This window comes from Eriocheir sinensis, chromosome 70, assembly GCF_024679095.1.
Source record: "Eriocheir sinensis breed Jianghai 21 chromosome 70, ASM2467909v1, whole genome shotgun sequence".
Taxonomy (NCBI): domain Eukaryota; kingdom Metazoa; phylum Arthropoda; class Malacostraca; order Decapoda; family Varunidae; genus Eriocheir; species Eriocheir sinensis.
In genome coordinates, this window is record NC_066578.1 from 2,692,275 (window position 1) to 2,720,274 (window position 28,000).

At 41.2% G+C, this 28,000-nt stretch overlaps 2 protein-coding genes and 1 long non-coding RNA gene across 3 annotated transcripts in view; 2 read left to right on the forward strand and 1 right to left on the reverse strand.

Moving 5' to 3' along the window:
- Window positions 1-2,506, reverse strand: part of LOC126988730 (uncharacterized) — a 38,438-nt gene extending 35,932 nt beyond the window's left edge. The window contains exon 1 of the long non-coding RNA XR_007742502.1: window positions 2,362-2,506. This is a non-coding gene — a long non-coding RNA (uncharacterized LOC126988730). The remainder of the gene's footprint in view (window positions 1-2,361) is intronic.
- Window positions 2,507-7,416: 4,910 nt separating this feature from the next.
- Window positions 7,417-12,123, forward strand: LOC126988732 (armadillo repeat-containing protein 7-like). Its single transcript, XM_050847093.1, has 5 exons — window positions 7,417-7,607; window positions 10,725-10,849; window positions 11,242-11,409; window positions 11,662-11,799; window positions 11,972-12,123. The coding sequence occupies exons 2-5, from the start codon at window positions 10,741-10,743 to the stop codon at window positions 12,109-12,111; spliced, it is 555 nt and encodes a 184-aa protein (XP_050703050.1). The 5' UTR covers window positions 7,417-7,607; window positions 10,725-10,740; the 3' UTR covers window positions 12,112-12,123.
- A 623-nt stretch (window positions 12,124-12,746) lies between these two features.
- Window positions 12,747-27,958, forward strand: LOC126988731 (importin-11-like). The gene is made up of 9 exons (XM_050847092.1): window positions 12,747-12,891; window positions 13,270-13,389; window positions 14,626-14,877; window positions 16,760-17,986; window positions 19,493-19,660; window positions 19,908-20,173; window positions 21,419-21,683; window positions 22,989-23,225; window positions 24,930-27,958. The coding sequence occupies exons 1-9, from the start codon at window positions 12,757-12,759 to the stop codon at window positions 25,164-25,166; spliced, it is 2,907 nt and encodes a 968-aa protein (XP_050703049.1). The 5' UTR covers window positions 12,747-12,756; the 3' UTR covers window positions 25,167-27,958.
- The last annotated feature ends 42 nt before the right edge of the window (window positions 27,959-28,000 follow it).

The following is a 28,000-nucleotide window of genomic DNA, read 5'->3' on the forward strand; positions in this document are numbered from 1 at the left end:
CGTCCGTCTTGACTATGTAGCCTCTGATTATTTTTGTGTTTGTTTTTAGTATTAAGAGTAACGCAGCAATTAGCCTATTCTTATTATTCTCATTCTTATTCTTGCCATTACTGTTGTTTAGATACATGAAAGGGCATCAAGGGAAAAGAAAAAAATAAATACACCCAAACAGTGTCCCCTCGATGAACTGACATGGATATGAAAAGTAAAATAGAGTGACAGAAATATAAGAAGAATGAAAGAGGGGGGGCGGGGAGGGTCATATACAACACCTGTAGTGAATTAAGAGGTGGGTGCTTACCTGTGTTAAGTATAAAGGGAAGCGGTCTTTGTATATTATTGTACAGAACAGAATAAGAAGAATGAAAGAGGGGGGACGGGGGGGGGGTCAAATACAACACCTGTAGTGAATTAAGAGGTCGATGCTTACCTGTGTTAAGTATATAGGGAAGCGGTCTTTGTATATTATTGTACAGAACAGAATAAGAAGAATGAAAGAGGTGGGGCGGGGGTGGGGGGGTCAAATACAACACCTGTAGTGAATTAAGAGGTGGGTGCTTACCTGTGTTAAGTATAAAGGGAAGCGGTCTTTGTATATTATTGTACAGAGCAGAATAAGAATGAAAAAATAGTGAGAGGGACAAAAAGAATACCTCATGAGTTAACAGATAGATGCATAGTTACCGTCGTGGCGCAGGTAATTTTTTTTATAGTAGCGCCGGTTATGCTTGGCTCATGCTGCCCGCGGAACTCATTCTTGATATACAACACACATAAGAATAATGAGAAAAGGGAGGGAGCATTGAGATGAGTTGATAGATGGGTGTGTTTACCCGTGTTACCTATACAGGAACTCGGTGTGTGTACACGTGTATTCAACGTCACTCTAGGAAAATTCCGAGCTCAAGGAAACGCCAAGCCTTCCCTCAACCCTCTAGCCGGCCGCACCCAAGGTTAGAACATGGCACAGAGGACATGGGAAACTGGTCACACGAGGTTTGACTCAATTATTCTTTTGTAATCTTTATATTTGGCAAAAGTTCATATACATAGAGAGAGAGAAGCAAAAGCCAGCCAAGCGCTGCTCCTCTAATAAGAGTAGGCTACAGAACGAGTGGCCAGTAAGGGCTGAACGGTGAACTGTTGCCAAATTTAAAAAGATTACGAAAGAATGATTGAGTCCAACCTTGTGTGACCAGTTTCCCATGTCCTCTGTGCCTTGTTCTGACCTTGGGTGCGGCCGGCTAGAGGGGTTGAGGGAGGGTGTGGCGTTTCCATGTGCTCGGAATTTTTTTAAGAGTGACGTTGAATACACGTGTACACAGACCGCGTTCCTATATTGGTAACACAGGTAAACACACCCATCTATCAACTCATCTCAATGCTCCCTCCCTTTTGTCATTGTTCTTACGTTGTTGTAACTCTAATTATATATATATAGATATATTTTTAGATATATATATATATAGATATATAGATATATATATATATATATATATATATATATATATATATATATATATAGATAGATAGATAGATAGAGAGAGAGAGAGAGAGAGAGAGAGAGAGAGAGAGAGAGAGAGAGAGAGAGAGAGAGAGAGAGAGAGAGAGAGAGAGAGAGAGAGAGATAGAGATATATGTGCCGTTTTGGTATGTTACCCCATGTGTTTTCTGTTTTGGTATGTTATCTACCTTCAAGTAGAGTAGTTTAAAACGAATTTATTCGTCACTCCAAATCAGACGCGTACCGGTAGGCAAAAATAACGAGGTAGATAACATACCAAAACAGCACCGACTAATTTTTATGTATATATTTTTTTTGTGGAATTGTTGCTGTATAATAAGCTGGTAATATTTCGAAGTTATGTGTATCCTTTAAGTTTTACAAAAAAATCTTAGTAAAATAAAAGATATTTATGAAATATATACCGCCCCAATAAATGAACGGTAATAAAAAACAGCACCATCATAATGGCCGAGACGGGGTCTGGAGGCAGCGACTGAGGCAGTGGCCGTGAGCTCTCACCCGGGCGTCCCCCATCTTTTGGCCGTAAATTTCGACAGTTCGGCGGCTTCACCTCAGTGATTGGGATTAGCGGGCCGTGTCGACTCCACCAATCCTACCTCCATGGGTCCAACTATCACTAGGGCCATAAAAGTACCCATGGACATACCCAGAAATCCTGCGAAAGCCTTATCAAATGTATGTGCTTGGGGGCCGGAATGTTTAAGTAAGAATATGCCTCTAATTTTGCTTTCTCACAGAGATGCGGCGAATGGGCGTGCTGGTGGCGGTGGCGGTGCTGGTGCTGGTGGCCACGTAAGTACTGCCTGTACTCTACAAGGTGAAGAGATAAATACCTAATGTCTGCTTGAATATGGATAACCTCGAGAAAATATTCAAACTTGGCGACTTGGACCATGTAAACTATAGCCACAAAGCAAAACAAAACTGAACGTCATGCATCAACAGTCTCCTCAACGCTGATAACCTCTAACAAATCCAACAAATATTTTCAGGTGCTCCGCGGATAAGAGGTGCCCAGGAAAAAAACCGAACTGCGCGCTTGTCCTTTGCGGGATTCCTCAGTGTCCACCCGGCTCCAAGCTGGTTACAGACCCCTGCTTCTGCTGTCCATCATGCGGCCCGGTAAGTGATTGATTGATTGATAGTTTATTGTTGCAGGTAAACAACAAGGGAGAAGGGAGGAACATGCCATCCCAACCCCCAGGCAGGACAGAGTGTGATTATACAACTATTAATACATGTGTAGGGAGCACCATGAAACTAAAAAGATACAATGGTAGGAAGGAAAGCACAACAAGGGAGGGGGCGGTACCTCCCCCTGGACAATAAGACAATAAAATGTGGGGACGGAGAACATTGCCCAAGCACTAGATGGGAATGCATACAGAGATAGAGTAAATACTAGTCCTCAAGTAAAATACTGCAGAGATCACAGCCTTGTATAGCACGGCAGTAGTTTATATGCAGTAGATAAGAAGATAGACAGATACATAGACAGATAGATAAGAAAATAGATATGGGATTTTTTTTCAGCAAAGGAAGCAATAAAGATCAAAGACAGAAAGCAGTTTTGAATACATTTAGTACAGCAATTTATTCACCAAACAGTAAATTTTAAAAAGCCATGTATTAAAAGGAAAGAAGGAAACGCAAATGTCGTATTCGTATTCGTTGGAATTTGAAGTATTTGACTATTTGTATTCGTATTCTAATACATAACTCTTGTATTCAATCCATCCCTGAAAGCGTGAAATGGCAGTGAATGCATCCATAGTTACAGACAAGAAGGTCCACACACTTTTCCGCCTGCTCATGTTGTCTCTCTTGTTATTTACCTGCAACAATAAACAATCAATCAATCAATCAATCAATCAATCTGCTCCGCCTTTCCATAATACGCATATTTTAATTATTCGGCGATTGCATGTTGTGTCCTGGAATGAACTTCGGTTATTTTCTTGTGTAGTCCTTTCGTTACGGATAATATTTCAAGGTTACTCACTATTATAAAACTGTATAGCTTAAGCCCTGTTATCGAGATCAAATAACTGATAAACATGCTTCCTAAATAGATAATAATACCAAATGATAGATAAATAACACCTTATCCTTTGTTGTATACCTGCAACAATAAACTATCACTCTATCAATAACAGACAAATAACAAATGAATAAAAACGTACTCAATAAATGTCTAACTTGTCTACGTTACCACAACACCAATATTGGCATGGATCATATAATTTATTCCCATTCATCGATATCAATTAAGCGACAATGAAAACTGCTTGATAAATATGTCTGTCTACTTTAACACTACGCTAATACTGGCATAAGTGTGATTTAATAATACTATCTTCCACTGTTACAGGTCCGTCCTGGCGGCTACGGGCGATAGCTTAAGGGCAGAAACAGAACATAACAAAACAATGAAAGCCCGCTAATGGCTGCTCCTGGGAAAGCAAACAGGGGCAGCCAGAAGAGAAGAGCAATGGCTTCATGATATGTAAGGGAACTGCACTGCTACCGTCCGTCTTGGAGGAAAAATTCGAATATGCCAATTCCTTTAAGGAAAAAAATGTCGTTAGCTTGTTGTTAGAGTTGTCAGCTCAATAAAATATCCCAGCATCAATTGTTTACGTCTTATTGTTCCCGTTAAGCTTGATACTGAAGGAAGAGGAAAACCACTGTAAAGAAACCATTAATAAGTACACGTAGGCGGCAGCAGATGAGGGCAAGAACCAACGGCAGGGAAGAAGAAGAAGAAGAAGAAGAACAAGAAGAACAAGATATAGAAAAAGTAAAAGAAGAAAAGAAGCAGATGAAGAAGATGAGATCAAGGAGGAGGTTCGGTGGTTAAGGAGAAGGCAGTGTGGGCCGAGGAGATGATTTTAAAGATCGAGGAGAAGGTTGAGGGGATTGAGATAAGGCAGTGCTTCCATTTTAGGGCAAAATACTCCCCATTCTAAGGTAATTTGACCAACTGTAGGGCGTTTAGGGTAATATCAGTTTTTTTTTATCAAATAGTGTTAGTGATTTGGAGAAAACCATGATATGCCCTTAATTTAATTTTCACTGAAAAATTGAAGGTATTTTTTTGTATTTTATAAATGAGCGTTTCCCATTAGTTTCCTCAACTCTCCAAGTTTTCTTTCAAATCTTTTGTCTTGGTAAGCTGAGGTGATCCTGATCAGTCCGGTCTGCTGAGTGTCGCGGGGGCGCGGGCCTGCCTGGAGGGCACTGCCGGTAAGAAGTACACGAAAAAAATGCCCCTTCCGAGAATAAACCCTGAGCCCTCCTCTGTTCACCGTGGTGACGCAGGAACTTTACTTTGCGTAATTTATTCGCATTCTTTACCCTCACGGCCAGCGCGTGGAGCGCTTGTAGTCTGTCAAACAGATCCAAGCTAGATTTTCTGTTGATGATCCCACACACAGACGGCTACAGAGCCTTGTTCCCCGACATGCTGCAAACCTTCGTCACCTTCTCTGTCTATAAGCTATTTGATGTCATTCCACAACTCTCAAAAGTTGCTGACAAAAAGCTCACAGATGAAGAATGGAGAAACCATCACCTTCTGGAGGACGTGGCCAGTCAGCTGTCACGCACTGGGCCTTGGGCAGGTCTACCTATGCCATTGCTTTTCATGTTACAGTTATGGATATCAAAGCACACTGGCGCCGTTCACCGGTACCTTTCCTTCTTCTTCAAGTGCGATGCAGTTTTCAGTAAAGAAAGTGGATCTGCATAATATCTGTGAGGGCAGTGATCGAGGCTTTCCCTTGGGCGGCCAGGCGAGGAGGGGATCGTTCCACGCGCGGGACGGCCCGGCTGCCAGGCACTCCAGGAAAAGACTATGTAGGCGAAACCATATGGATGAAACAGACGTAAGATAAAGGCGGAACTCGCTATTGATTGATTGATTGATTGATTGATTGATACTTTATTGTTGCAGGTAAACAACAAGGGAGATGGGAGTGTCAGATGCTCCCACCCCTCACACCAACTATTCCCAAAGGCCAAAAAGGAGGTTAATCGAGTTCTAATGAGTGTTCTTTTAGGTTCACGGTACAGAAGAAGTCATAAAAGTACCCCTGGAAATGCCCTAAACTCCCACGAAAGACTTGTAAATTACGTGTTCTTGGGCGCAGAAATGTTTAAAAATAAGGCCAAAAAGGAGGTTAATCGAGTTCTAATGAGTGTTCTTTCAAGTTCACGGTACAGAAGAAGGCTCAGACTACCACCAGGGTCATAAAAGTACCCCTGGAAATGCCCTAAACTCCCACGAAAGACTAGTAAATTACGTGTTCTTGGGCGCAGAAATGTTTAAAAATAAGGCCAAAAAGGAGGTTAATCGAGTTGTAATGAGTGTTCTTTCAAGTTCACGGTACAGAAAAAGGCTCAGACTACCACCAGGGTCATAAAAGTACCCCTGGAAATGCCCTAAACTCCCACGAAAGACTAGTAAATTACGTGTTCTTGGTTCTAATGAGTGTTCTTTTAGGTTCACGGTACAGAAGAAGGCTCAGACTACCACCAGGGTCATAAAAGTACCCCTGGAAATGCCCTAAACTCCCACGAAAGACTAGTAAATTACGTGTTCTTGGGCGCAGAAATGTTTGAAAATATGGCCCTCAGTGCACAACAAGGAACAAAGTCTAAAGAAGCAACAATTAAGAGCGACACAGGAAGCGTATTTTAAAACATTTCGTCGCCCAAGTTCACATATTTGACAAGGCTTTCGTATGAGTTAAGGGCATTTCCAGGAGTAGTTTTATGACCCTGGTAGTAGTTTGACCCTTCTTCAGTAGCATGAGCCTAAAGAAACACTCATTTAAGAACCCGACTGATCCCCTTTGACCTTTAGAAATCGTTGATGTGAGAAACGAAAGTGTTTTATGATGTCGCCCAGGTTCACATATTTGGCAAGGCTTTCCTATGAGTTTTGGGCATTTCCATGGGTAGTTTAATGGCCCTGGTGGTAGTATGACCTTTAAGGAGGTAAATCGGGTTTTCATGACTGTTTATTTACGTTCATGGCACAGGAGAAAGGTCACACTACCACCAGGGCCATTAAACTACCCATGGAAATGCCCAAAACTCCTTCGAAAGCCTTTAAAAGCGGAACAGGCCACGAGAAGAGGAGGAGGAGGACGTGCTGCCTGCTGGGTGACCGGGGACAGGGATGCCACGTTATCGTACTCACCTCACTGGATTTTTTTTATTTCTAACGCATAACGATTGTAAAAAGCCTCCTTAGTTAAGATTTTTGGCGATAACTAAAAGTGGGTGAAGTCTTTTTTGTGGGTGCGACGGTTTTTTAATCTGAAATTGGGAAATAAAACGAGGCTCTTATAATTACCAAAAAACTTTCTCCTGCCCTAATAACGAGATTCCTTTATATTCATCGTTAAAATAGCCAATTCCTGATGTTTCTTGGCAATAGTTAGGCGTCAAAAACTAGTAAATATTTCAAATCAATTCAATTCCTACCATTGTGTCAGTTTAGTTTCATGGTGCTACCTACATGTATTAATAGTTGTATAATCACACTCTGTCCTGCCTGGGGGTTGGGATGGCATGTTCCTCCCTTCTCCCTTGTTATTTACCTGCAAAAATAAACAATCAATCACTCAATTCAACTATGCTCTGAGTACGACAATCTGGCAACGGTACCGGGGACGTGAGAAGCAACGTTACCAGATTATCGTACGCATAACATTGTATTTTCCGATTTCTGGCTCATATATATTGCAAAAAGAGACTCAATAATTATCGATTTTAACAGTAATTATAAACGCATATCGTTATCTTGTGGGTGCGATAGTTTTGGGTCAGAAATCGGCAAAAACTATACGCCAAGTACGACAATCTGGTAACGTTGGTGTTAACTGTAAAGCAAGAGCAAGAGCAGCAGCAGGAGGACACAGAGACCCACCGGACCTCTCTCAAACTTTTCCCCCGTGGATGTCTTAACCCCAGGGCGTGAGGGTGTCCCCGGCAGAGGCCCGCACGCCCCCAGGTCCTCGTGTCCGGCAGGGGAGGGCGAGGAAGGCCCCTGCCACCCTGTCATCTGGAGGTAGTCTCGCCTTCCTTTCCGCCACATTGTTTTGGTTTTTTTAAGTTGTCTGAGGAAGTGGAGGAGGAAATAATGGCCTCAGCGTGGCATGATGAGTGGATGACGCAGATATTTAAGGGCGGTTGATAGAAATGAGTGAATGGTTGAGTTAATGAGTAAATATGAGAATTACTATACCCGGAGTTACTTGGGTGTTATTCTGGATATTTAGGCTTCACCCCCCCCCCCTCTTCCTGCCTCCCCCAACAATTAATATATTCCTGTTTTAAGGCCTAATATTCTCACTGCCGCTGCCCTGTGTCCCTGAAATTCAATGTTAATACTATTGAAATGAGTCGGGTGTGATTCTGGATCTTTAGGCCTCCCCCCCTCCCCCCCCAAACACACACACACACACACACACAGTTAATATATTCCTGTTTTAAGGCCTAATATTCTCACTGCCGCTGCCCTGTGTCCCTGAAATTAAATGTTAATACTATTGAAATGAGTTGGGTGTGATTCTGGATATTTAGGCTTGCCCCCACTCCCCTGCCTCCCCCCCACAGTTATTATATTCCTGTTTTAAGGCCTAATATTCTCACTGCCGCTGCCCTGTGTCCCTGAAATTAAATGTTAATACTATTGAAATGAGTTGGGTGTGATTATGGATCTTCCCCAGTTATTTATTATATTTGTTTTTTAAGTCCTATTATCACTGCCCTGCTGCCTGTGTCCCTGCCATAATATGAATTAATAATGAATGTTAAGAAATGAGTTGGGTGTGATTCTGCCCTGCCTCCCCCACAGTTAATATATTCCTGTTTTAAGGCCTAATATTCTCACTGCCGCTGCCCTGTGTCCCTGCCAGAATGGGTGAATTAAATGAAATGTTAAGAAATGACTTGGGTGTGATTCTGGATATTTAGGCTTGCTTCCCCCCACAGTTAATATATTCCTGTTTTAAGGCCTAATATTCTCACTGCCGCTGCCCTGTGTCCCTGAAATGAAATGTTAATACTACTGAAATGAGTTGGGTGTGATTCTAGATATTAGGCCTGGCCCCTCCTCCCCTATTCCCCCACAGTTAATATTCTACAGTCTGAGTCCAAATGGTTATGCTGTCACTGTCCTGTGCCCCTGCCAGGATGAATATGAATGTATGGATGAGTCGGAGTGAATGGGTATATTAACCTGGTAGCTGTGTGGATCATGTTTCTTAAAGGCCCCTCAAAGCGAATTAATGAGAAAAAATTCACCACTCACGCCAACCATTTCATAATACATACCAATGCATTTGTGGTCAGTTTATGCATTATCTTTTTTGGGGGGTTATATCATGGCAAGAATTTGGCCCGTTGCTGGTACAATATAAACCCCCTAAAATAGATGATACATAATCCGATCACAAATGCTTTGATATATACTATGAAATGGTTTGGGTAATTAAGTATGGGTCCCGTGTACTCTCATAATTTCTTATGAAACATCATCATATCTCTTCTATATTTTTCTACAAACCTTCTGAGTGATGATTTTTTTCTCATTTTTCTTGCTTAGAGGGACCATTAAGAAACATGATCCCCACTGCTACCGGGTTAAACCTAGCAATTCTAACCCAAACTAAATCTAATCTAACCTGACCTAATCAAAACTAACCCGTGTTCCACTGCCAAAATGTAATGTCCTAGGCCGTGCTACAACATTTCACATCATTATGTAGAGATTTTCTGGAAGCTATTTGTTACTGCACTGCATTACCCTTAGACCAAAAAATACAACACAGAATGCATTAACCTCGCATGAGATGTCTATTCATTATTATCTGGGGGCCGCCATGGTGTGTGTGGAGTCGTTAGGGAGGGTCGTCATGGTCAGGGGCTGTTCTTACCTGACACCCTAGAAAATACTCTTGTGATTCCTACACAAAACTACCTTTGATACTAATCTACCTGTACCTAATTTAACATAACCTGACCTGTTAAAAACTGGGTGCCACATACCAATACAAAGAATGGAAATACATGACCTGGCCATTACTGAAAAATATAATAGTGTCAAACACTGGTGTGTTGGGTGTAATTCTGGAGTAATAGCAACAGTAGATTACTATCCTTGGCAGTGATAGGTTACCATTTTGAGGCAATAGGTTTCTATTTTAGCAGCATTATGTTGGTATCCATTAGGTTAAGGCGAGGGTCTGTCAGAGTATAGATAAATCCTGGGGTCAAAATGTCCAATCTGTGCTACAATTTTTCCTCCCAACAGTCACAACACAGTACAGGTCTCCATGGCAATTTCTTTGATGACAGGTCAAAAATTTAACGCAGACGTTAAAACTCTTAGGTGCCAGCCGACTATCACTTGATTGTCTCACAACTGTGTTGTAATCTGGAGTGTTGTAGCATATTGGTGAAGCAGTCATAATGGAATTGACTTTGTCGTGACTTAGTCACTAGTAAAAAAAAGTTGCGACTGCTCTTGAATGAGGTTTTTCCAGATCCCACAGCACTCAGTCCCAGTGACTTAATTATGTGATAATTTTAATTGCAAGAATCTGTGACTGAGTAAAAAACAATGTACCTAGGTTGTGGCATTATAGTGGGCAGCCTTGAATGGGCTTCTTGAATATTGTCGGAAGGCAATTTCCCAAAACTGGTAATTTAGAATCAAATCATGGGATGTGTATTATGGATTTGGTGTTTAGCTTAGTGGAACGGGTGATTTTAAGTGGTTATAAAGGCACCTTGAAGTTGCTGTGATGCACACCAACAGACTTACGGTTCATGTTGCTGTACTTCGATAAAGTTTGCTTCTTTGTGAAATACTTCCTAATGTATTTAAATATAGTACATAATTCTCCATACTTTGAATTATGAATTTAATGCAACCTGTAGTAGGACAACCAAAGTATAATACTTCAAATTTTGATCATGATGTGTGCATGATATCAATAAAATTATGTTCATTCTTAGAGAGAAAACTTAAAAGATGGTAGAATGTTGCACACTTGATTTCATGGAAGACTAGAAGCAAGAAACTTTGTCTACCGTTGTGCCATCAATTATTACAGGAAGTAATTAGATGCTGGATACTTTCATCCTGGCCTAAAAAAAATATTGTACTCTTTACTTTCAGAGAGCATGCGAAGGTAATGTTCACTAGTCATGAGCAGCTTGTGAAACGCTCAGGCAAGAAAGGGGTCGACCGGCCACAGTACTTGAAGGAGTTGGTTGAAGAGTTTCACACTTCTGAAAACTTTGGTAAGTCATTAGTCTCCACAAATTTGATCCTTGGTTGTGGACTGGGTTCATGTGAAAGCTTTACACTGGTGGAATAAATCAGATGAAGTAAGTTTGTTTGAAAATTTCTGAATTGGTGTTAAAATTGAAAAATTAAGGTGTAAAATTTGAAGTAGAATATTGTTGTACTTAACTCCTTGCACACCATGACATGCTCTATAGGTCCTTGGTTACTTGAAGAGCATCCCAGGGCATATACTGCATGTCTGTGGTTTCCAGGAGAATATCCCAAGGCTAAAAAATGATGAAGCTTGGGAGCCTGGGATGCCCTGATTGCACTGGGATGGAGGGGGTTGAGGCAGCTGTGATCGTAGTTATTTCACTGATGTAAAAGTTTTTTTTATTTATTCCAGAGTGCAGGAAACAAGTGTTAGCAAACCTTGCTAACTTTGCCTATGATCCAATCAACTACCAGTGGTTTAGGAGGCTGAATATAATTGATATCTTCCTTAATCAGGCATCGGAAGGACCCCCAGCTTTACAGAGTTTTGCAGTGTCGGGATTGTGTAACCTTGCTCTAGGTTAGTGCTTTGATATGTATGACACCTAAATTTTAAGTGTTAAGTGTTTTCTTTTATCTTTACATGGACCTTCTTTGACCATATGAAGAATTCATGATCGCCTTTTAACTGTTTATTTTGTAACTTTTCGAGGAGGAACCCCCTCTGTCCATGAAAGACCAGTTGGTTCCCCAATGTAAATTTGAGGACTGACTTTAAATTCTATTAAGCAACTCCTTGATAAATCAAACTAATTTTGATATTTTTTGCTAGATTTGGAAAACAAGTCGTACATTCTCAAAAATGGAGGTGTGTCTTTCCTGTACGAGTGCCTGCTAGCGGAGGATGAGGCAACACTCACATCGGCCATAACAACACTGATGTTTCTTGTCACTCCGGAGTCCAAGTCAGGTAAGTGTGTTGTTGGAATGGCACGTGTTACTGAGTGGGTGTCAACACTAGGAAAGTTAAGGCTGATGATTGTTGTCTATTTTATCAACCCTTGATAAAAATTCTGTTTGGTATATTATCTTTTACTGTTCTGTAGGATTATGCTTAAAATGGCTGTTTTTGTTTATTTCAGAGATAACCAGTACAAAGGTGGTGAAGCAGATGTTAAGCAAAGCTAAAAGTGATAATCCTCGAATCCAAAACTTGGCCAAAATTTTTCTTCTTGATTACTGTAGCCCAGAGCAAGTGAAGATGGCAGAGGAAGATGCATAGTGGTGATCCAAAGCATTGCTGACCAACCTATATAAGGAGTAATTTGATTTGTTTGCGTGAAGTCAGGAAACTTCCATGTTGCTGTTTTTTAAACAAAATCTTTTCATTCAGTTGAGAAAAGTTCCCTTCGCAACTTGTGGAAGATACTTGTCCCTGAAGGTTGGTGACGTGGCAACGCTGAGCAGGAGAATTACTACGGAGGACATTAAAACGTTTGCTGAACTGAGTGGTGACACAAATCCACTTCACTTGGATCAAGAATTTATCAATAATCACACGACATTTGAGAATGTAGTAGTCCATGGTGCCCATCTCAATAGCCTGGTGTCAAATGTAATTGGGACACTGCTGCCTGGCCCGGGCACAGTGGTGGTGAGGCAAGATCTGCACTTCCCTAGTCCGTGCTATGCTGGGGAGACAGTGGAGGTCACTGTGAAGCTGGCAAGTCTGAGAAAGATCTCAACAGTGGACTTTTGCTGCTCAGCGACAGAAGGAAAGGTGGTTCTTAAAGGAAGTGCTCAACTTGTGCTTCCACAGGCTCTGAAGAAAGAGAGCTAATTACAGTTTGTGTTTTGCTAAGTTATGAGCTGTTGCAGCTACATCACTGAAACTTAGAGAGAAGTGATAGTAGACTCAAGGAGCACAATGAGTGGTGGCAAGGAGCTAGTGTTGGAGACGCTGAGGAGGGCCACCAGCCAGGAGGCGGAGGTTCTCAAGCCAGCAGAGCAGCAGCTGCAGCAGTGGGAGACTGAGCCAGGCTTCTATTCCACGTTGGTTGAGGTGAGTCTTGTTTTTCTCATGTTTATCCTGTTCCCTCTGCTCCTCCTCTTTGTTGCCATCATCAAATCATTATCTGTTAATACACTGGAAGTATAGCTGTGTTTCAAAGCAAAGGTTGTCTGTTTCATCAGTTAATATATTTTCATAAGTATGATTTGTTGAATGCTCTAAATGGCAGTGAGCTATAAACTGCCAACCCTATATACCATCACTTGCATAGTGCAGGCAGTCTTGTCTTCACTCATGGAACAGGAGGTAAAAGTTTTGTACTGGAATAAAAAGAGCCTTGTCAAATATGTGTGCTTGGGGGACGAAATGTCTTATAATACGACTCAAAGTATTCTGGATGCACGGGCTCATTTCGCCATTACCCTTCAGATCTTCTCGGAGTACAGTCTGGAGGTGAATGTGCGGTTTCTGGCTGTCCTTTACTTCAAGAATGGGGTGGACAGGTACTGGAGGAAGACTGCGCCCAACGCCATCTTAGAGGAGGAGAAGGTAAGGCCTGGTGTTAGTTCTTGTGGGTAAACAGGGGTGATGGTGAGGCACTGGAGCGAGGTGTTGGGGTGGAAGTGTCAGGTCACCCCCCACCAGGCAGGCCAAAGAATGTTGTTTTCATCTCAGTCAATACACTCTTTGGTTAACCCGGTAGCAGCGACGGGCCAAATTTGTGGCTTTACCGTGTAGCAGTGACGGGCCAAATTTGTGCCGTGATTTTAACCCCCCAAAATAGATGATAAATAAACTGATCACAAATGCTTTGATATATATTATGAAATGGTTTGTGTGAGGGGTGATTTTTTCTCATTTTTCTCGCTTGGAGGGACCATTAAGAAACATGATCCCCGCTGCTACCGGGTTAAGTTTGGTTCAGCTTCTTTTCTAGGTTTCACAGATGTTAATTTTATTGTCAGCTCCTCTCTCCTTTCTCTCACAATGATATGTACCTTACTAAATTATATCACATGAAATTACTCATCCATTTTTATAAGCCTGTTATGTTATATGTTTTATGTCTACTATAGTCTATTCACTTAAGTCCGACCCAAGCTGACAACAACAACCTAAGCGTGTTTGCAAGCTGAGTGCTGATTGGGTACTGCTATGGCTTCCAAGTTTTCTTTAATCTCTGTTTGTGTTTATCTCACGCAGCACTTTCTGCTAACCTGCACTGTGCTTACGAACACGCTTAGGTTTATGTTGTCAGCCTGGGTCAGACTTAAGTGAACAGAGTATAGTGATGCTCTCAAATACTTTACACCACTTAGTTAATGTTTATGGGAGAGCGACGCCATATTTACCACCATTCCACTTTAGTTGAGGTGAATCTTGTTTCTCATGTTTATCCTCCACCCTCTGCTCCTTGTCCACTTCCTCCTCCTCACCACTATGCACCACAGTCTCAGAGCCTCTGTGGAGTTGACCCTTTCCATCCGTGACGCAGATGTCAGCGTCACAGTATGGAAAGGGTCCAGAGGAAATGGAAGAGGATTAATACTCTCCTAAACCTCTCAATCCTCCTCTAAATTCCTCTTAATCCTCTTCCATTTCCTCTTAAAAGGTTTAGAAGAGGATTAAGAGGAAATGGAAGAGGATTAAGAGGTTTAGAAGAGGACTAAAACCCTTTCCATACGGTGACGCCAATGTCAGCGTCGCCGGAGTGAAGGGGTTAATGAGCTTATTGACAACTGACAGCTAATTTAACAGCAATAAGATATAATTCTCATCTTCCAGACCCAGATCAGATGTGGCCTCCTGCACAACCTGAGGGAGCCAGTGTCGCAGGTGGCCACTCAGCTAGCGGTTCTCATTGCTAAGATCGCCCGGGTGGATTGTCCTCGGGAATGGCCAAACCTACTTCCTTCTCTGTTTGAGGCAGTGAAGAGCAACGATGACATAGTGAGGCACCGCTCGCTGCTCACCCTGCACCATGTCATCAAACAACTAGCATCAAAGAGACTTCTCGCAGACCGTCGCACATTTCAGGTAGGCGTCAATGGGGTTCAGTATTACCATCTCTCCCATTGGAATTGTTTTGTGTATCTGTTTTGTACAAATGAGGAATCGTGAGAAGGGGCATGAGGGACAAGGCCATTATTTTCTAGCTTGCACTGGGAAAGGCAGGCTACACATCACAGGAAGAACTAGATATAAGTTGCTAGGAAAAACTGGCCCTTGATAAACCAAACACAAGATTGCTTTTCTCTTGCAACTTGTTTCTTGTTCTTCCTGGGACATGTAGCCTGCCTTTCCCAGTGCCAACTAGAAGAAATGGCTTTGTCTTTTACGCTCCTTCTCCTTCGGATGCCTCAAATGTGATGAAAAAGAATTCTAACTTTCTAAGGCAGTATATGGTGTGATGGAAGCATGCGGAGATGATTCAGAAGATGGGTAGATGTTAGGCCCATTTCTCTGGTCAGTCAAGGCAGTGGAGGATATGGTGAAGGCTTGCAGGGATGACTTGGAAGGTGTCTAGATGTTAGGCCCATTCCTCTGGTCAGTCAAGGCAATGGAGGATATGATAAAGGCTTGCGAGGATGACTTAGAAGGTGTCTAGATGTTAGGGCCATTCCTCTGGTCAGTCAAGGCAGTGGAAGGATATGGTGAAGGCTTGCAGGGATGACTTGGAAGGTGTCTAGATGTTAGGCCCATTCCTCTGGTCAGTCAAGGCAGTGGAGGATATGGTGAAGGCTTGCGGGGATAACTTGGAAGATGGGTAGATGTTAGGCTCATTCCTCTGGTCAGTCAAGGCAGTGGAGGATATGGTGAAGGCTTGCGGGGATAACTTGGAAGATGGGTAGATGTTAGGCTCATTCCTCTGGCCAGTCAAGGCAGTGGAGGATATGGTGAAGGCTTGCAGGGATGACTTGGAAGAGGGCTAGATGTTAGGCTCATTCCTCTGGTCAGTCAAGGCAGTGGAAGGATATGGTGAAGGCTTGCAGGGATGACTTGGAAGATGGGTAGATGTTAGGCTCATTCCTCTGGTCAGTCAAGGCAGTGGAGGATATGGTGAAGGCTTGCAGGGATGACTTGGAAGATGGGTAGATGTTAGGCTCATTCCTCTGGTCAGTCAAGGCAGTGGAAGGATATGGTGAAGGCTTGCAGGGATGACTTGGAAGGTGTCTAGATGTTAGGCCCATTCTTCTGGTCAGTCAAGGCAGTGGAGGATAGGTGAAGGCTTGCAGGGATGACTTGGAAGATGGGTAGATGTTAGGCTCATTCCTCTGGTCAGTCAAGGCAATGGAGGATATGATGAAGGCTTGCAGGGATGACTTGGAAGATGGGTAGATGTTAGTCAGTCAGTCAAGGTGGTGGAGGGTGGAGAGCTGCAGGGGATGACTTGGAAGATGGGTAGATGTTAGGCTCATTCCTCTGGTCAGTCAAGGCAATGGAGGATATGATGAAGGCTTGCGAGGATGACTTAGAAGGTGGCTAGATATTGTGTCCATTTCTCTAGGCAGTCTTTTCTGTCTTACATACATACCACTGCGTTTGTTTCTTTCCTGTTGATGCCGCTTTCATTCGCCACTCGTTGCTTTCATGATGTCAGTTAATGGTAGTGGTGGGGGTGATAGATATGGGTGATGATGATGGGATAAGTATTCATAGGAAGAGATTTACTTAGGCTTGCCAGATCTAAGGCTAAGTGTAATATTAACCAATCATTCTTTGTACCAGCGCACTGTTTAGCGGGCTTTTTTTCTACGCTCTTTTTAATGCCTTTGAGCTGCTTCCTTTCCTGTAAAAAAAATAATAAATAAACAAGGTCACGCACAGCTGTAGTGAATGCCCCTGCCTTTTGTTTTTTGTTTCAAGGTTGCACACTGTAATGGTAAAGATTTTAAATACTTTTTTGTTTATTTTTCAGGAGCTAACGAATCAGATGTTCTCATTCTTGCTGGAGCTGTGGCGGATGCAGACAGAAGCCTTTTTGTCTGCTGGGGGTCAGGACATGGAGAGGACCGCCCCCAGCCTGGAACTCTCACACCTGGCCCTCAAGATCTTGCGCAAGCTGATTATCCACGGCTTCAAAAAACCTGAAGAAAGTGAAGATGCTATATTATTTTTGAAAAGCATATTTGACCAAGTGAAAGTGATGTTGACATTTAGAAAACAAAATGAAAGCAACGATCATATAAAATTAATCTCGGAGAAATACATTGTACTCTTGACCAAGGTGCTGAGAGACATGCTTGAAGATTTTCCATTCTCATACGTGCAGTTCATCAAGCTTACTCTGGAGCTGGCCGTGTTCTATATATTCACTCCAAATGGCGACGGACTCATTTTTGAAAGGTTCACCGTGCAGTGTCTGAATCTGATCAAAGCAATTCTCCTTTGTCCCGAGTACAAGCCCTGTAAGGTAGTGGAAGAAACCAAGAACCCCCAAACTTTAGAGGCATTCAGGATCAAGTCAAGCTTCTTCACCACGTCCGTTCTGGCGGGGATGTGCCACAAGCTGATCTCCCACCACTTCCTGCTCACGCCGGAGGATCTTGAAGTTTGGGACTCGGACCCTGAAGGCTTCTGCATGGAAGTGGAGGGCGGTGAGTCTTGGAAGTACAGTCTTCGGCCCTGCACCGAGACATTGTTTGTGGCACTGTTTCATGAGTACCGCAACGCCCTCACTCCGGTACTGATGGAGATGGTGCAGTCCTCACACAACCCCGTAAGCCCCAGTGACTTTATGGGGATCCTACAGAAAGATGCCGTGTATAATGCTGTTGGACTTGCTGCCTTTGAGCTCTTTGACGACATCGACTTTGATCAGTGGTTCACAACTTTCCTAATCAACGAGCTGAAGGTCAAGGACTCCAATTACCGCATCATTCGGAGGCGCGTCATCTGGCTTATAGGGCAGTGGACGAGGGTCAAGTTCTCGCCTGAGCACCGGCCAACGCTGTACGAGGCTTGTATTCACCTGCTGGCGGCCGAGGAGGACTTCGTGGTGCGGCTGAGTGCGGCGATGACACTGAAACACTCAGTGGATGACTTTGAGTTTGACCCCGAACAGTTCATGCCGTACCTGCCCACGATCTTCGGCCTCCTCTTCAACCTCCTCAAGGAAGCTCATGAGTGTGACACAAAGATGCAGGTGAGTTTTTTTATTTATTTATTTTTATTTTTTACAGAAGAGGAAATAGTTCAAGGGCAAAAAAAAGGAAACAGTATTGAAAAAAAGCCACTACTTACTGCTCCTACAAAAGAGCCGAAGAGGAGTGGCCGAAAGATAGGTCAGTTTTGAGTGTTAGTGCTTGATTCATTAACTGTTATAAAAGATGTATGAAACCTAATGTAATGAAGTCAGATTTTAGAAAACTACACAATCTTCAAATGTCAGCAGATTAACCCTCTCGTGCACCGTAAGTTTCCAATAAGTTTCTATTCCACTCACCATGCATTTCTCAGGACCGACCGGCCTTTTTTTTGCCGCGGTGATACTCTACATTCCCGGACGTATTTTACCCTCACAGGGATATCGTACCCCAATAAATTTGGTATCAGGCTTCATAAAGACTTGTACTAGAACATGCGCAAATAAAAATAGAGGAAAATATAATATATAAACAATACAGACTTGTTTCAAGTCTCCGTATAGAGTATTGTAGACAACAACTCAACTCTTCCCCACTCGCTAGCTCGAAATTTTGTGGGCCAACTTTTTTAGTTGAATATATGTTTTGAAGGGGAATTTCGTGAGGATTGTTATGGTGTCCTCAAAATCCTCATATGCCTATTAGTTCCCGAGTTACACCAAGAAAACTATTTTTTCGTCTCCCGTCAGAGTAGGCTAACAACTAAAAATTGCTCATTGCTCCTCATCTACGATCCTTAGACAGGTTGCCATATGTTACCATTAAGAAACTTATCCCAACAAATGACGCTCCCAAATTTGACGCATTTTCACCGAAAACTTAATTTTTAATCAATTTTTAAAAGTTTATGACACATATTGCGTCATCGTGCGCCAGTACCTTTTACCCTTGATGACATAAAATGCATCATCACGCGCGAGAGGGTTAATAGTACATCTCTGCAGTACAAAATTTGAAGTATGGCAAGATCTTGGTTTCGATGAGTAATTGGTGCTGTACAGTGTCACCAAAATTTATACTGCATCATTTATTTTTGGGTTGAGTATTATGATATGGAACTGAAAGGTGATTATCATGTATACTATCAGGAATCCAGGACCATCAGTAAATCAGTTTCTTAACCCAGTAGCAGCGGGGATCAGGTTTCTTAATGGTCCCTTTAAGCGAGAAGAATGAGAAAAAAATCACTCACACAAACCATTTCATAATTCATATCAACGCATTTGTGATCAGTTTATGTATCATCTATTTTGGGGGGGTTATATCATGGCACAAATTTGTCCCGTCGCTGCTACACGGCAAAGCCACAAATTCGGGTTAAGAATTTACAGAGTATTTACTGGTACATCTGTGTTATCTGTCATCATGTAGAGACAATCCTACGAGTAAAATGTTGGTCACGTGGCTTTATACTATTATTTGTGGATGAATTTGATGTACAAGAGGATAGTTTTTCTTCTATACAACAATATAAGTTACATGTTAATTGTTATTGTCTCCTGCAGGTTTTGCATGTGATGTCCTTCATGATAGAGGTGGTGGGTGTAGGGATACAGCCCCATGTTGCCCCACTGGCCCAATACCTTCCCAGTTTGTGGAGTGAGTCAGCTGACCACAACATGCTCAGGTGTGCTATTCTCACCACCCTGGTCCACATGGTTACAGGACTCATGGTAAGTATAAAGTAATTAGTGAATGTGTTATGAGAGTCAGTTCCTGTTAGAATAATAATATGAATAATACAGCAAACTCACCTTTCTGTGCTTGTACTTGTCATATCAACATTGCCATCTATAGTGTAACAGTACAGGTTTACATTGGTGAATATGTTTTGTTTCATCAGGATGTTGCTAAATGTATGACCTTGGATCTCATTAGACCCAAACCCTTCATCAGAAATATTTTGATTGGTTCCTTCAGCAAGAAAGTGAACGTCTACACGACTTCTTGATCAACATTATCCGGGTGTCGACGGATGTTGGGGAAGATTGTCACGTGTACCTGCTGGAGGATGGCCTGCTGCTGTGGCTGACAACTCTTGAGAACACGGCTCACCCTCACGATGCTCTCCTCCACCTCTATGACAACATGATGCCATTGATGGAACTCTCTTCTGAAAATCTGAGACTCTGCCTGCAAATCACCACAGCATACACATTGCTCTGTCCTCAGCAATTCCTTGCAAAGTAAGTGATGTTTTGTTGTTTCCCAAGTATGTGCAGAGAACTTGATTTTATTGTTTCTCTGTATACATGTTTTTTTTCTAACTGTTACCTTTGGGTGCAAGTTGCCCTCCTCAAAGGTGAACCATAGCTTTTGTAAACACTTTGTATGTATGTTATGGTAAGAGATAAGTGTGCCCTGCAACAAGTTTGGTAAAGGAAAGTTCATTTATTGTAGGCAAGAGAAGAGGAGCTGATGATGAGGTGAACAGTAACCCAGATTTAATTTTAAACAGAAAGGATTTAAGTGCAAACAATGTTATGGCTGTCAACAGTTTATTTTTACAGAGACAGATTTCTTGCATATCTTGACAAATGTTAATGGCTGTTGACGGTGAAACAATACTACAAAATTCAAGAATAATGCAAAAGGATGTGCATGCTTATGGGTAAAAAGAAACAGAGCAAAGCATGTGCATAGCTACCAAACAATCACTTAGAAAGGATGATCTTGTCTCCTCTGACCATGTTCTGCATACTGATATACTGTTTGGGCACATGTGAAATTCATACTGTAAATTTATAGCCACAAAACCAAAAGCCTATGAGAAAGGGTGATCTTGTCTCCTCTGACCGTGTTCTGCATACTGATATACTGTTTGGGCACATGTGAAATTCATACTGTAAACTTATAGCCACAAAACCAAAAGCCTAGGAGAAAGGATGATCTTGTCTCCTCTGACCGTGTTCTGCATACTGATATACTGTTTGGGCACATGTGAAATTCATACTGTACATTTATAGCCACAAAACTGTAGTCCATGAATCTATGAAACTAAAGAGGTGACCTGTGCTAGAGAACTTTGTTAGGAAAGGGTTAGGAAAGGTACACAAATATATGAGAGGAGTATTGAACTTTGTTAGGAAAGGTACACAAACATATCGTCACCCTCATAAAATAATCGCCTAAGTCATTTTTCAGTGATTTCCTGTTTTTTGTCTACATCATTTTTTCAACATGTGACGCCCATTTTTGTATAGTTGCCTTCGTCATTCAGGGTTTGAGTGTCCTAGAATTGGCCTTTTCATTGCTGCCTAAACCTTAAGCCAAATGAGATAATGACATTCTTTTCTTATTTCCTGTAAAGTAGAAAACAATGACTTATGCGGTCTGTTTACGAAGGTGACGATATGATGAAAGAGGAGTACTAATCATATGAAACAATTCCACAACTATAAATAACGTTCTTAAATCCTTGTTAAATCCAGGTATGGCACCCGTCTCATCGAAACTTTCCGATCCATGATGGCGGACCTAAAGAACGAGGCGATTGTTCTTGTGCTCCGGGCAGTGGAAATGATCCTGCGTGTGCTGCCCTCGGAGGGAGCTGCTCTCATCCAGCCGCTCCTACCGGGCATGGTGAAGATAGTGGCTGAAGGGGACCAGTATCCAAATGTCATGTCCATGTACCTCTCAGTAGTGGCGAGGCTGGTGCTCTACGCTGAACCCATCTTCACTTGGATTGTCAACCAGGTAAATAATTTCTTTCTTTAACCCGTCCGCTGTAATTGACATGGGTTTCAGGGTGATATTCTCAGATGCTACCAACACCCACATCAACTATTTGCAAAGGACGAAAACATGTTCAATCGGATTCTAGAGATTGTTTTTTCGGGGTTCAGGGTTTAGAAGAAGGGTCAGACTATCACCAGGGTCATTAAACTACCCCCTGGAAAGGCCCATAACCCCTACGAAAGCCATGTCAAACGTGTGTGCTTGGGTGCCGAAATGTTTAAGAATATGGCCCTCACTTTCACTGGTAGCCTGGTAACATATACTCCCAGGTCTTTCTCTGCCTCTGTGGTGGATAGTGGAGTGTTTCCCATGTGGTATTGGTTATTGATTTTTTCCAGTGAGCAATACTACAGTCATGGTGGGCTGACTCAGGGCAGGAGTCACTTGCTACCCTGTAACTTCATGTTTCTATAACCACTAAAACATTCATGGTGCAGGTCCATTTTGTTTATTCTCATCACAATCATCATCATCGTTTAACGTCCATTTATTCCCTATAGTGGGGTTGAACGGGATATGAGCCTCCTCCACTGTTGCCGGTCCATAGCCATTTCTTCCGTGATGTTCAGCCTCCTCATATCTTCCTCCACCACCTTTCTCCACGTCTTCCGCCCTCTACCTCAAAGTTCAGTGCACGTCTCAGGATGTGTCTTCTCCTCTTCTCCTCACATGTCCAAACCACCTTAATCTGGTCTTACTCAGCAACATCATCACAAGTGAATGAATAAATGATTAGAGTTTGTTCAATCAAAGCCAATCAGCAAGAAGAGTGCAGTGCAGTATTCTTCAACTGTATAATCTGCCTCTGCATTCTGATGAAAATAAGTTGTAACTGAAAAAAAAAAGTATTGGCAGTATTATCTAAAAAACTGGTTTATGCTGACTCTCCAGAAAGAAAATAAAAACTACACTGCTAATACCTCTGCAGCCCTGGCTTATAACCTCTGCTTAACCCGGTAGCAGTGACGGGCCAAATTTGTGCCATGATATAAACCCCCAAAAATAGATGATACGTAATCTGATCACAAATGCTTTGACATATATTATGAAATGGTTTGTGTGAGGGGTGATTTTTTCTCATTTTTCTCGCTTAGAGGGACCATTAAGAAACATGATCCCTGCTGCTACCGGGTTAATACTACCTACAAATATATTTTCATTGCAGTGTTGTTTGTAGCATCAGTGTAAAGAAATGATACCAGTGTACCAATCAAAATGTTAAAAATCCATCATTAATACAATTTCTTATGTTCATGCTTTCAGGCGGCCAGCAATGAAAGCACAACTCCTGAGGATATGCTGGAACACATTACCAGCATATGGGCAGACAAGTTGGCGCTAGTATCTCCAGAGGAGCGGCGGAAACTGTGTGCTCTCGGCCTGGCCCATCTGTGCGGCTCCGGCTGGCCCCCCGTCATGAAGGTTTGGCCTGCCGCTATTACTGCCATTGTGGAAGTGGTCTATGATGTGACGATGGAAGACTCTGATCAAGATAAACTGGTAAGACTGGATTTGTTTTTTGTTTTCAGCATAAAATGATCCTTAAATTCTTGTCCCCCCCCCCCTAAACTTTAAAATTTTAAAAAAATTCCGTCGTTATTTATTATTATTATTATTCTATTTTTTTTCTTTTCTTATCGTTATATATGTTTCTTTGCTGATTTTCTTTTTTTTTTTTTCTTTTTTTTTTGTTTTTTTTTTTTTTTTTTTTTTTGTTTTTTTTTGTTTTTTTCACAAAAAAAATATTAATAAAAAATAAAACAATACATATAAAAAAAAAAATATTTGATTTGATTTGAAAGAATTCTATTCCTTTAGTTTTTTTTTTCATTGAAATGAAGCTAAAACTGGCTCCAAGGTTAACGTTAAAGAATAATAATTATGTTGTTTGAGATTGGGCTGAAGTTTATTGATGGATCGACATCCCGTTAAAACACACACAAGGGCTTTTTTTTTTTATTACTAGTTTTTTTTTATCATCTCAATCTGATAATAATACATCATATTTTTAAAAAAAAATATACAAAAAATTTTTCACTTAACCCGGTAGCAGCGATGGGCCAAATTTGTGCCACGATATAACCCCCCATAAAAAAGATGATATATAATCTGATCACAAATGGTTTGATATATATTATGAAATGGTTTGTGTGAGGGGTGATTTTTTCTCACTTAGAGGGACCATTAAGAAACATGATCCCCGCTGCTACTGGGTTAAATACACATGGAGAAGAGTCATAAAGGGAGAGCAATGGAGTATAATAGATAATGGTAGCAACAACTGCAAGATTAAGGGAGATTGTTGAAGCAGATGTAGTGAGGGGAATGTTTCAAACCTTTGATCATTATGTTTTAGCCAAAATTGAAAAAAAGAACAAAATGCAAGTTTTATGGAGGGTATTTGGGTGAAGGGTAAGGGGTAGCTTTTGGAGGACAAATGGGAAAATTATGAGAGGAAGAGTTAGTGAAGCTGACAGCAATTAGAGCTGGAGTATGGAAGGATGTAGGAGTAAATGAATGCAAGGTAGTCAAGCTAATTATGAAAACCCATATTTTTGTACATTAACCCGCTGAACTGTCATTTTTAGGGCTGCAAGGTTGTGGACGCCTGCCAGGTGTTGTCAGGTCAGGCTCCTCCTTAATGGTCTCAGCCAGGTTGTAGGTTCAGGTATTTATGAAATGGATCTACCGCATCAATAAATGTACAGTACTCAAAACACCATCATAATGAATGAGACGGGGTCTGGAGTTAACAATAAAGGAAGTGGACGTGAGCTCTCACCCGGGTATCCCTCATCTTGCAGCCCTAAAAATGACAGTTCGGGGGCTTCACCTCAATGAATGGGATTAGAGGGCCGTGTCGACTCCACCAATTCTACCTACATGGGGAGGACTGGACTAAGGTTATGGGTGTACTAACCTGTTCTCAGGGTTTGGTACATCCAGTGGAGAGAAGAATTAAGAGGGAAAGAAGGAAGCAGCTCAGGGTGGTTGAGTGTGCTGCATTACTTATTCAAACAGCCCCTTCAGTTGTGTCGTAAGCATCTTATGTTCCCTCTTACTTTACTTCCTAACACATTCTCCACAGCATCCATATTACCATTTGTTGTCTTGGTAAGCTGTAGTACTTTTGCTCCTCTGGCCTACCTGCTGTGTAAGAATAGAAAAAAATAAAGATAAAAAGTTTTTCTTCTTCACCATCAGGTCATCAATGGTGGGCGCATGGGATCACCCGAGCCGTATGAACTGGAGACAGAACACGTGCTGCGCCGCCAAACAGTGGCTCAGCGGGACCCAGTGCACACCACCTCCCTGAGAGTGTTCCTTGGTCAGCAGATGAAGCGGCTGCAGGAGAGCACCAACCCAGCAACCATCATGACCCTTGCTCAGGATCTTGAAGAGAACTGTCGAAAGGTTCTGGAAGAGGTCACAGTACAGTGAATTTTTCTCATCTAAGATTTGTGACTAAAAGGGAATAAGGTTTATGAGATTCCATATGCTGCTGTGATTGTTAAAAAATGTAAGAATACATTAGGCTTTAAGAGGTGTCTTTAGTTTCTCTCATCATGAAATTAAAAGGCTACACTTTCCAACAACTTTGGTTTATTGTTGAAAAGTGTTAAGCTCAATTCTGATCCTTACTTACATTATAAATTTTCTGGATACCCTGATGGAATAGTTATTGTAGATGAATAGATATGTCTGCATCTATCTACAAATTATTTATGCATATATATATAATATAACAATTCTTAAACTATATGAATGAAACTTTGCATGTATTTAATGTCATGCATTGTAAAATAATTAGGTTGTGAAAAATTCAGTACAACAGTTGAATATGACGCATTCAATAGCAACCATCATCAATTTGTATTCTGTTGTAATAGAACTGGTATTGCATTATCTTTGCAAGCATTATTAAATTAATTTAGTACAATTCATTCAGGGAAGCATTCACATTCAATTTTTAAAATGTATCACAGTCTGGATTTTGCTGCTACATATAATACTGTATTATACTTTTTATTTAAAATTTGTATAAAACATGGAAATATTTGTTAACTATGAGTAAGGTTTTTATATTGCAGCTGTAAAAGTTTCTTATTATAAATATTGCATACAGACTGTATGACAATTGTTATGCAGGTAATATAAGTTACCGCTAATGGTATGCCTTAGTTTGTGAATAAATTTTGTTTTATGTGTTTTTAGTTTTATAAAGTATTTGTGAAAAGAGCTCATGCTTCAGAATTTTGAGTCCCAATGAGTAATTTCATTGTTTGCAAATTATCAGCCTTGCTACAAATACTTTTGTACAACACTAAATTTGTTTTGGTGCTAATCCCATATATGTATGTAATGTCGGGCTCAGCTTCTACGTGAGCAATGCCTCATCAGGAAATAAATACATGTTATTTATGCTTCCTTGAAGCATATCGATTCAGGCAACAAATTTTCATTGCAACGGGTCCTTGCTAAGAGTGTTTTAACATAAATCTGAACACCCTCTGCTAAATTTCTCCCTGATGGTATCAACACATCCACAGGCTGTAAACCCTCAACTAAGGTGGGTCATGGAGAACTTGACTTTATTCTGAATCAGACTCTCAATGGTGTTCTGTAATTCAAATGGTAAGGAAGGTCAGATTCAGTTTTGGCTTGAGGGTTTTTAAAAATTGTTATGTGGTGTGTGACATTGAATTATATATTTATAAGGGGAGAGGATGTGCTTTCAGAATTCCCTGGATTTACATTAACTGTTGAAAGATACTAAACCGAATTTACTGTCACAATCCAGAATAATCTTTCAGGAATGAAAGATTTCTTTTTTTTTTCTTTTTCTTTTGGAAGACCAAGATGAAAATACTTGATCTTTGAGGCTGTGTTTTATGCTCCTTGCTCATCTCAGCATGATGCAATTCATAGGTTTGATGGAGAGAGCAAAGGAATATAATAGAGATGCTGGAAAAGGGTAATCTATAAAGTGTTGATAGCTTTCTCTGATAAGGTACTGTTCACTGGAGCTTTAAAGTTGATATAATACCTAGAGGAACTGAAGAAAGTAATAGCGTCTTCCATTTAGCGTAACCCATTTCTGGGTCGTGATCTGTAAAGTCCCTTGATAGAGAGAGTCCCAAAGACCTAGATTTGGACGCCATTATTGGCCCTGTTTTCGCCGCGCTTTTCAAACATTAGCACACGCTCTCTTTCGTATTTGTTTCAGTGGATAACCCGTATGGCTGTGAAACAATTACAAAAGAGAGCGTGTGCTAGTGTTTGAAAAGCGCAGTGAAAACATGGCCAATAATGGCATCCAAATCTTTGCTTGTGGGAACTCTATCTATCAAGGGACTCTACAGATCATGACCCAGAAACAGGTTACGCTAACTGGAAGATGCTATAATTTGCATTCCTAAATAGGGACTACTTTTTGCCAAAAGTTTCTGAGCACACGTGAAAGTTTATTATACACCCTGTTCGTTCTTTAGGTGCATATATATATATCTTGCGAGCTTAAATAGTGTATATCATCCATTTCATATTTACCTCCTCCTCCCGTGATAATTGTGACACAACATAGGTGTGCGCAGTACTGTTATTCTGTCACTAGACACGGGTGCTGTTGTAGCTGCCAGTGTCCTCAGTCTTGGGTTTGCCCTAGTGTGGTGTTGTCTCATTTGTTTTGCCTGCTTTAAATATTGTTCAAATTATGTGAAATTCACACTACAATTATTATTTTTTTTTTCATGAAACTGAGTTTGCGCAAAAAACGAACAGGCTGTAAAGATGTCTTATACTGCATGCAATGTACATAGGGCTTCTTGACAAGGTATAATGTGTCATATTACAGCTAAAACATGGCGCTGGAAATGTGGTCATACTTGAATCTTGATTGCATTGTATAAGCTAAATTTATTTATAAAGCAAAATCAGACTGTTAGTGTGTGTATAACTATAACGTTAGCTCTGAATTTAAACTGAAAATAATTGAAAAAATTTAGTATGTCAGCAAAATCCTTATCAGTGAAGAATGTTACACACACATACCTGCAGGGCCAGCGGCCTCCGTGGAGAGGCTGCCTCATCTGCAAGAGATGCTTGGCCTTATGTGTGTTGTCAACTGAGAAGAACAGGTGTCAGTTACTTTTACCATGACCCTAATTCTTAAGCATCATTTGTCATCTGAAAATAAATATATTTTATTGAAATCAAATAAAATATTTCTGAATGCTCTTTTCTTCATTTCAGTCCCAAACTGCACAATTGTACCA

Coding starts and splice junctions, on each gene's coding strand:
- LOC126988732 (XM_050847093.1), top strand. CDS start 10,741: ATGTTCACTAGTCATGAGCAGCTTGTGAAACGCTCAGGCAAGAAAGGG. Junction 11,410..11,661: donor ATTGTGTAACCTTGCTCTAG/GTTAGTGCTTTG, acceptor ATTTTTTGCTAG/ATTTGGAAAACAAGTCGTAC. Junction 11,800..11,971: donor CACTCCGGAGTCCAAGTCAG/GTAAGTGTGTTG, acceptor TGTTTATTTCAG/AGATAACCAGTACAAAGGTG.
- LOC126988731 (XM_050847092.1), top strand. CDS start 12,757: ATGAGTGGTGGCAAGGAGCTAGTGTTGGAGACGCTGAGGAGGGCCACC. Junction 13,390..14,625: donor CCATCTTAGAGGAGGAGAAG/GTAAGGCCTGGT, acceptor CTCATCTTCCAG/ACCCAGATCAGATGTGGCCT. Junction 14,878..16,759: donor CAGACCGTCGCACATTTCAG/GTAGGCGTCAAT, acceptor TTTATTTTTCAG/GAGCTAACGAATCAGATGTT.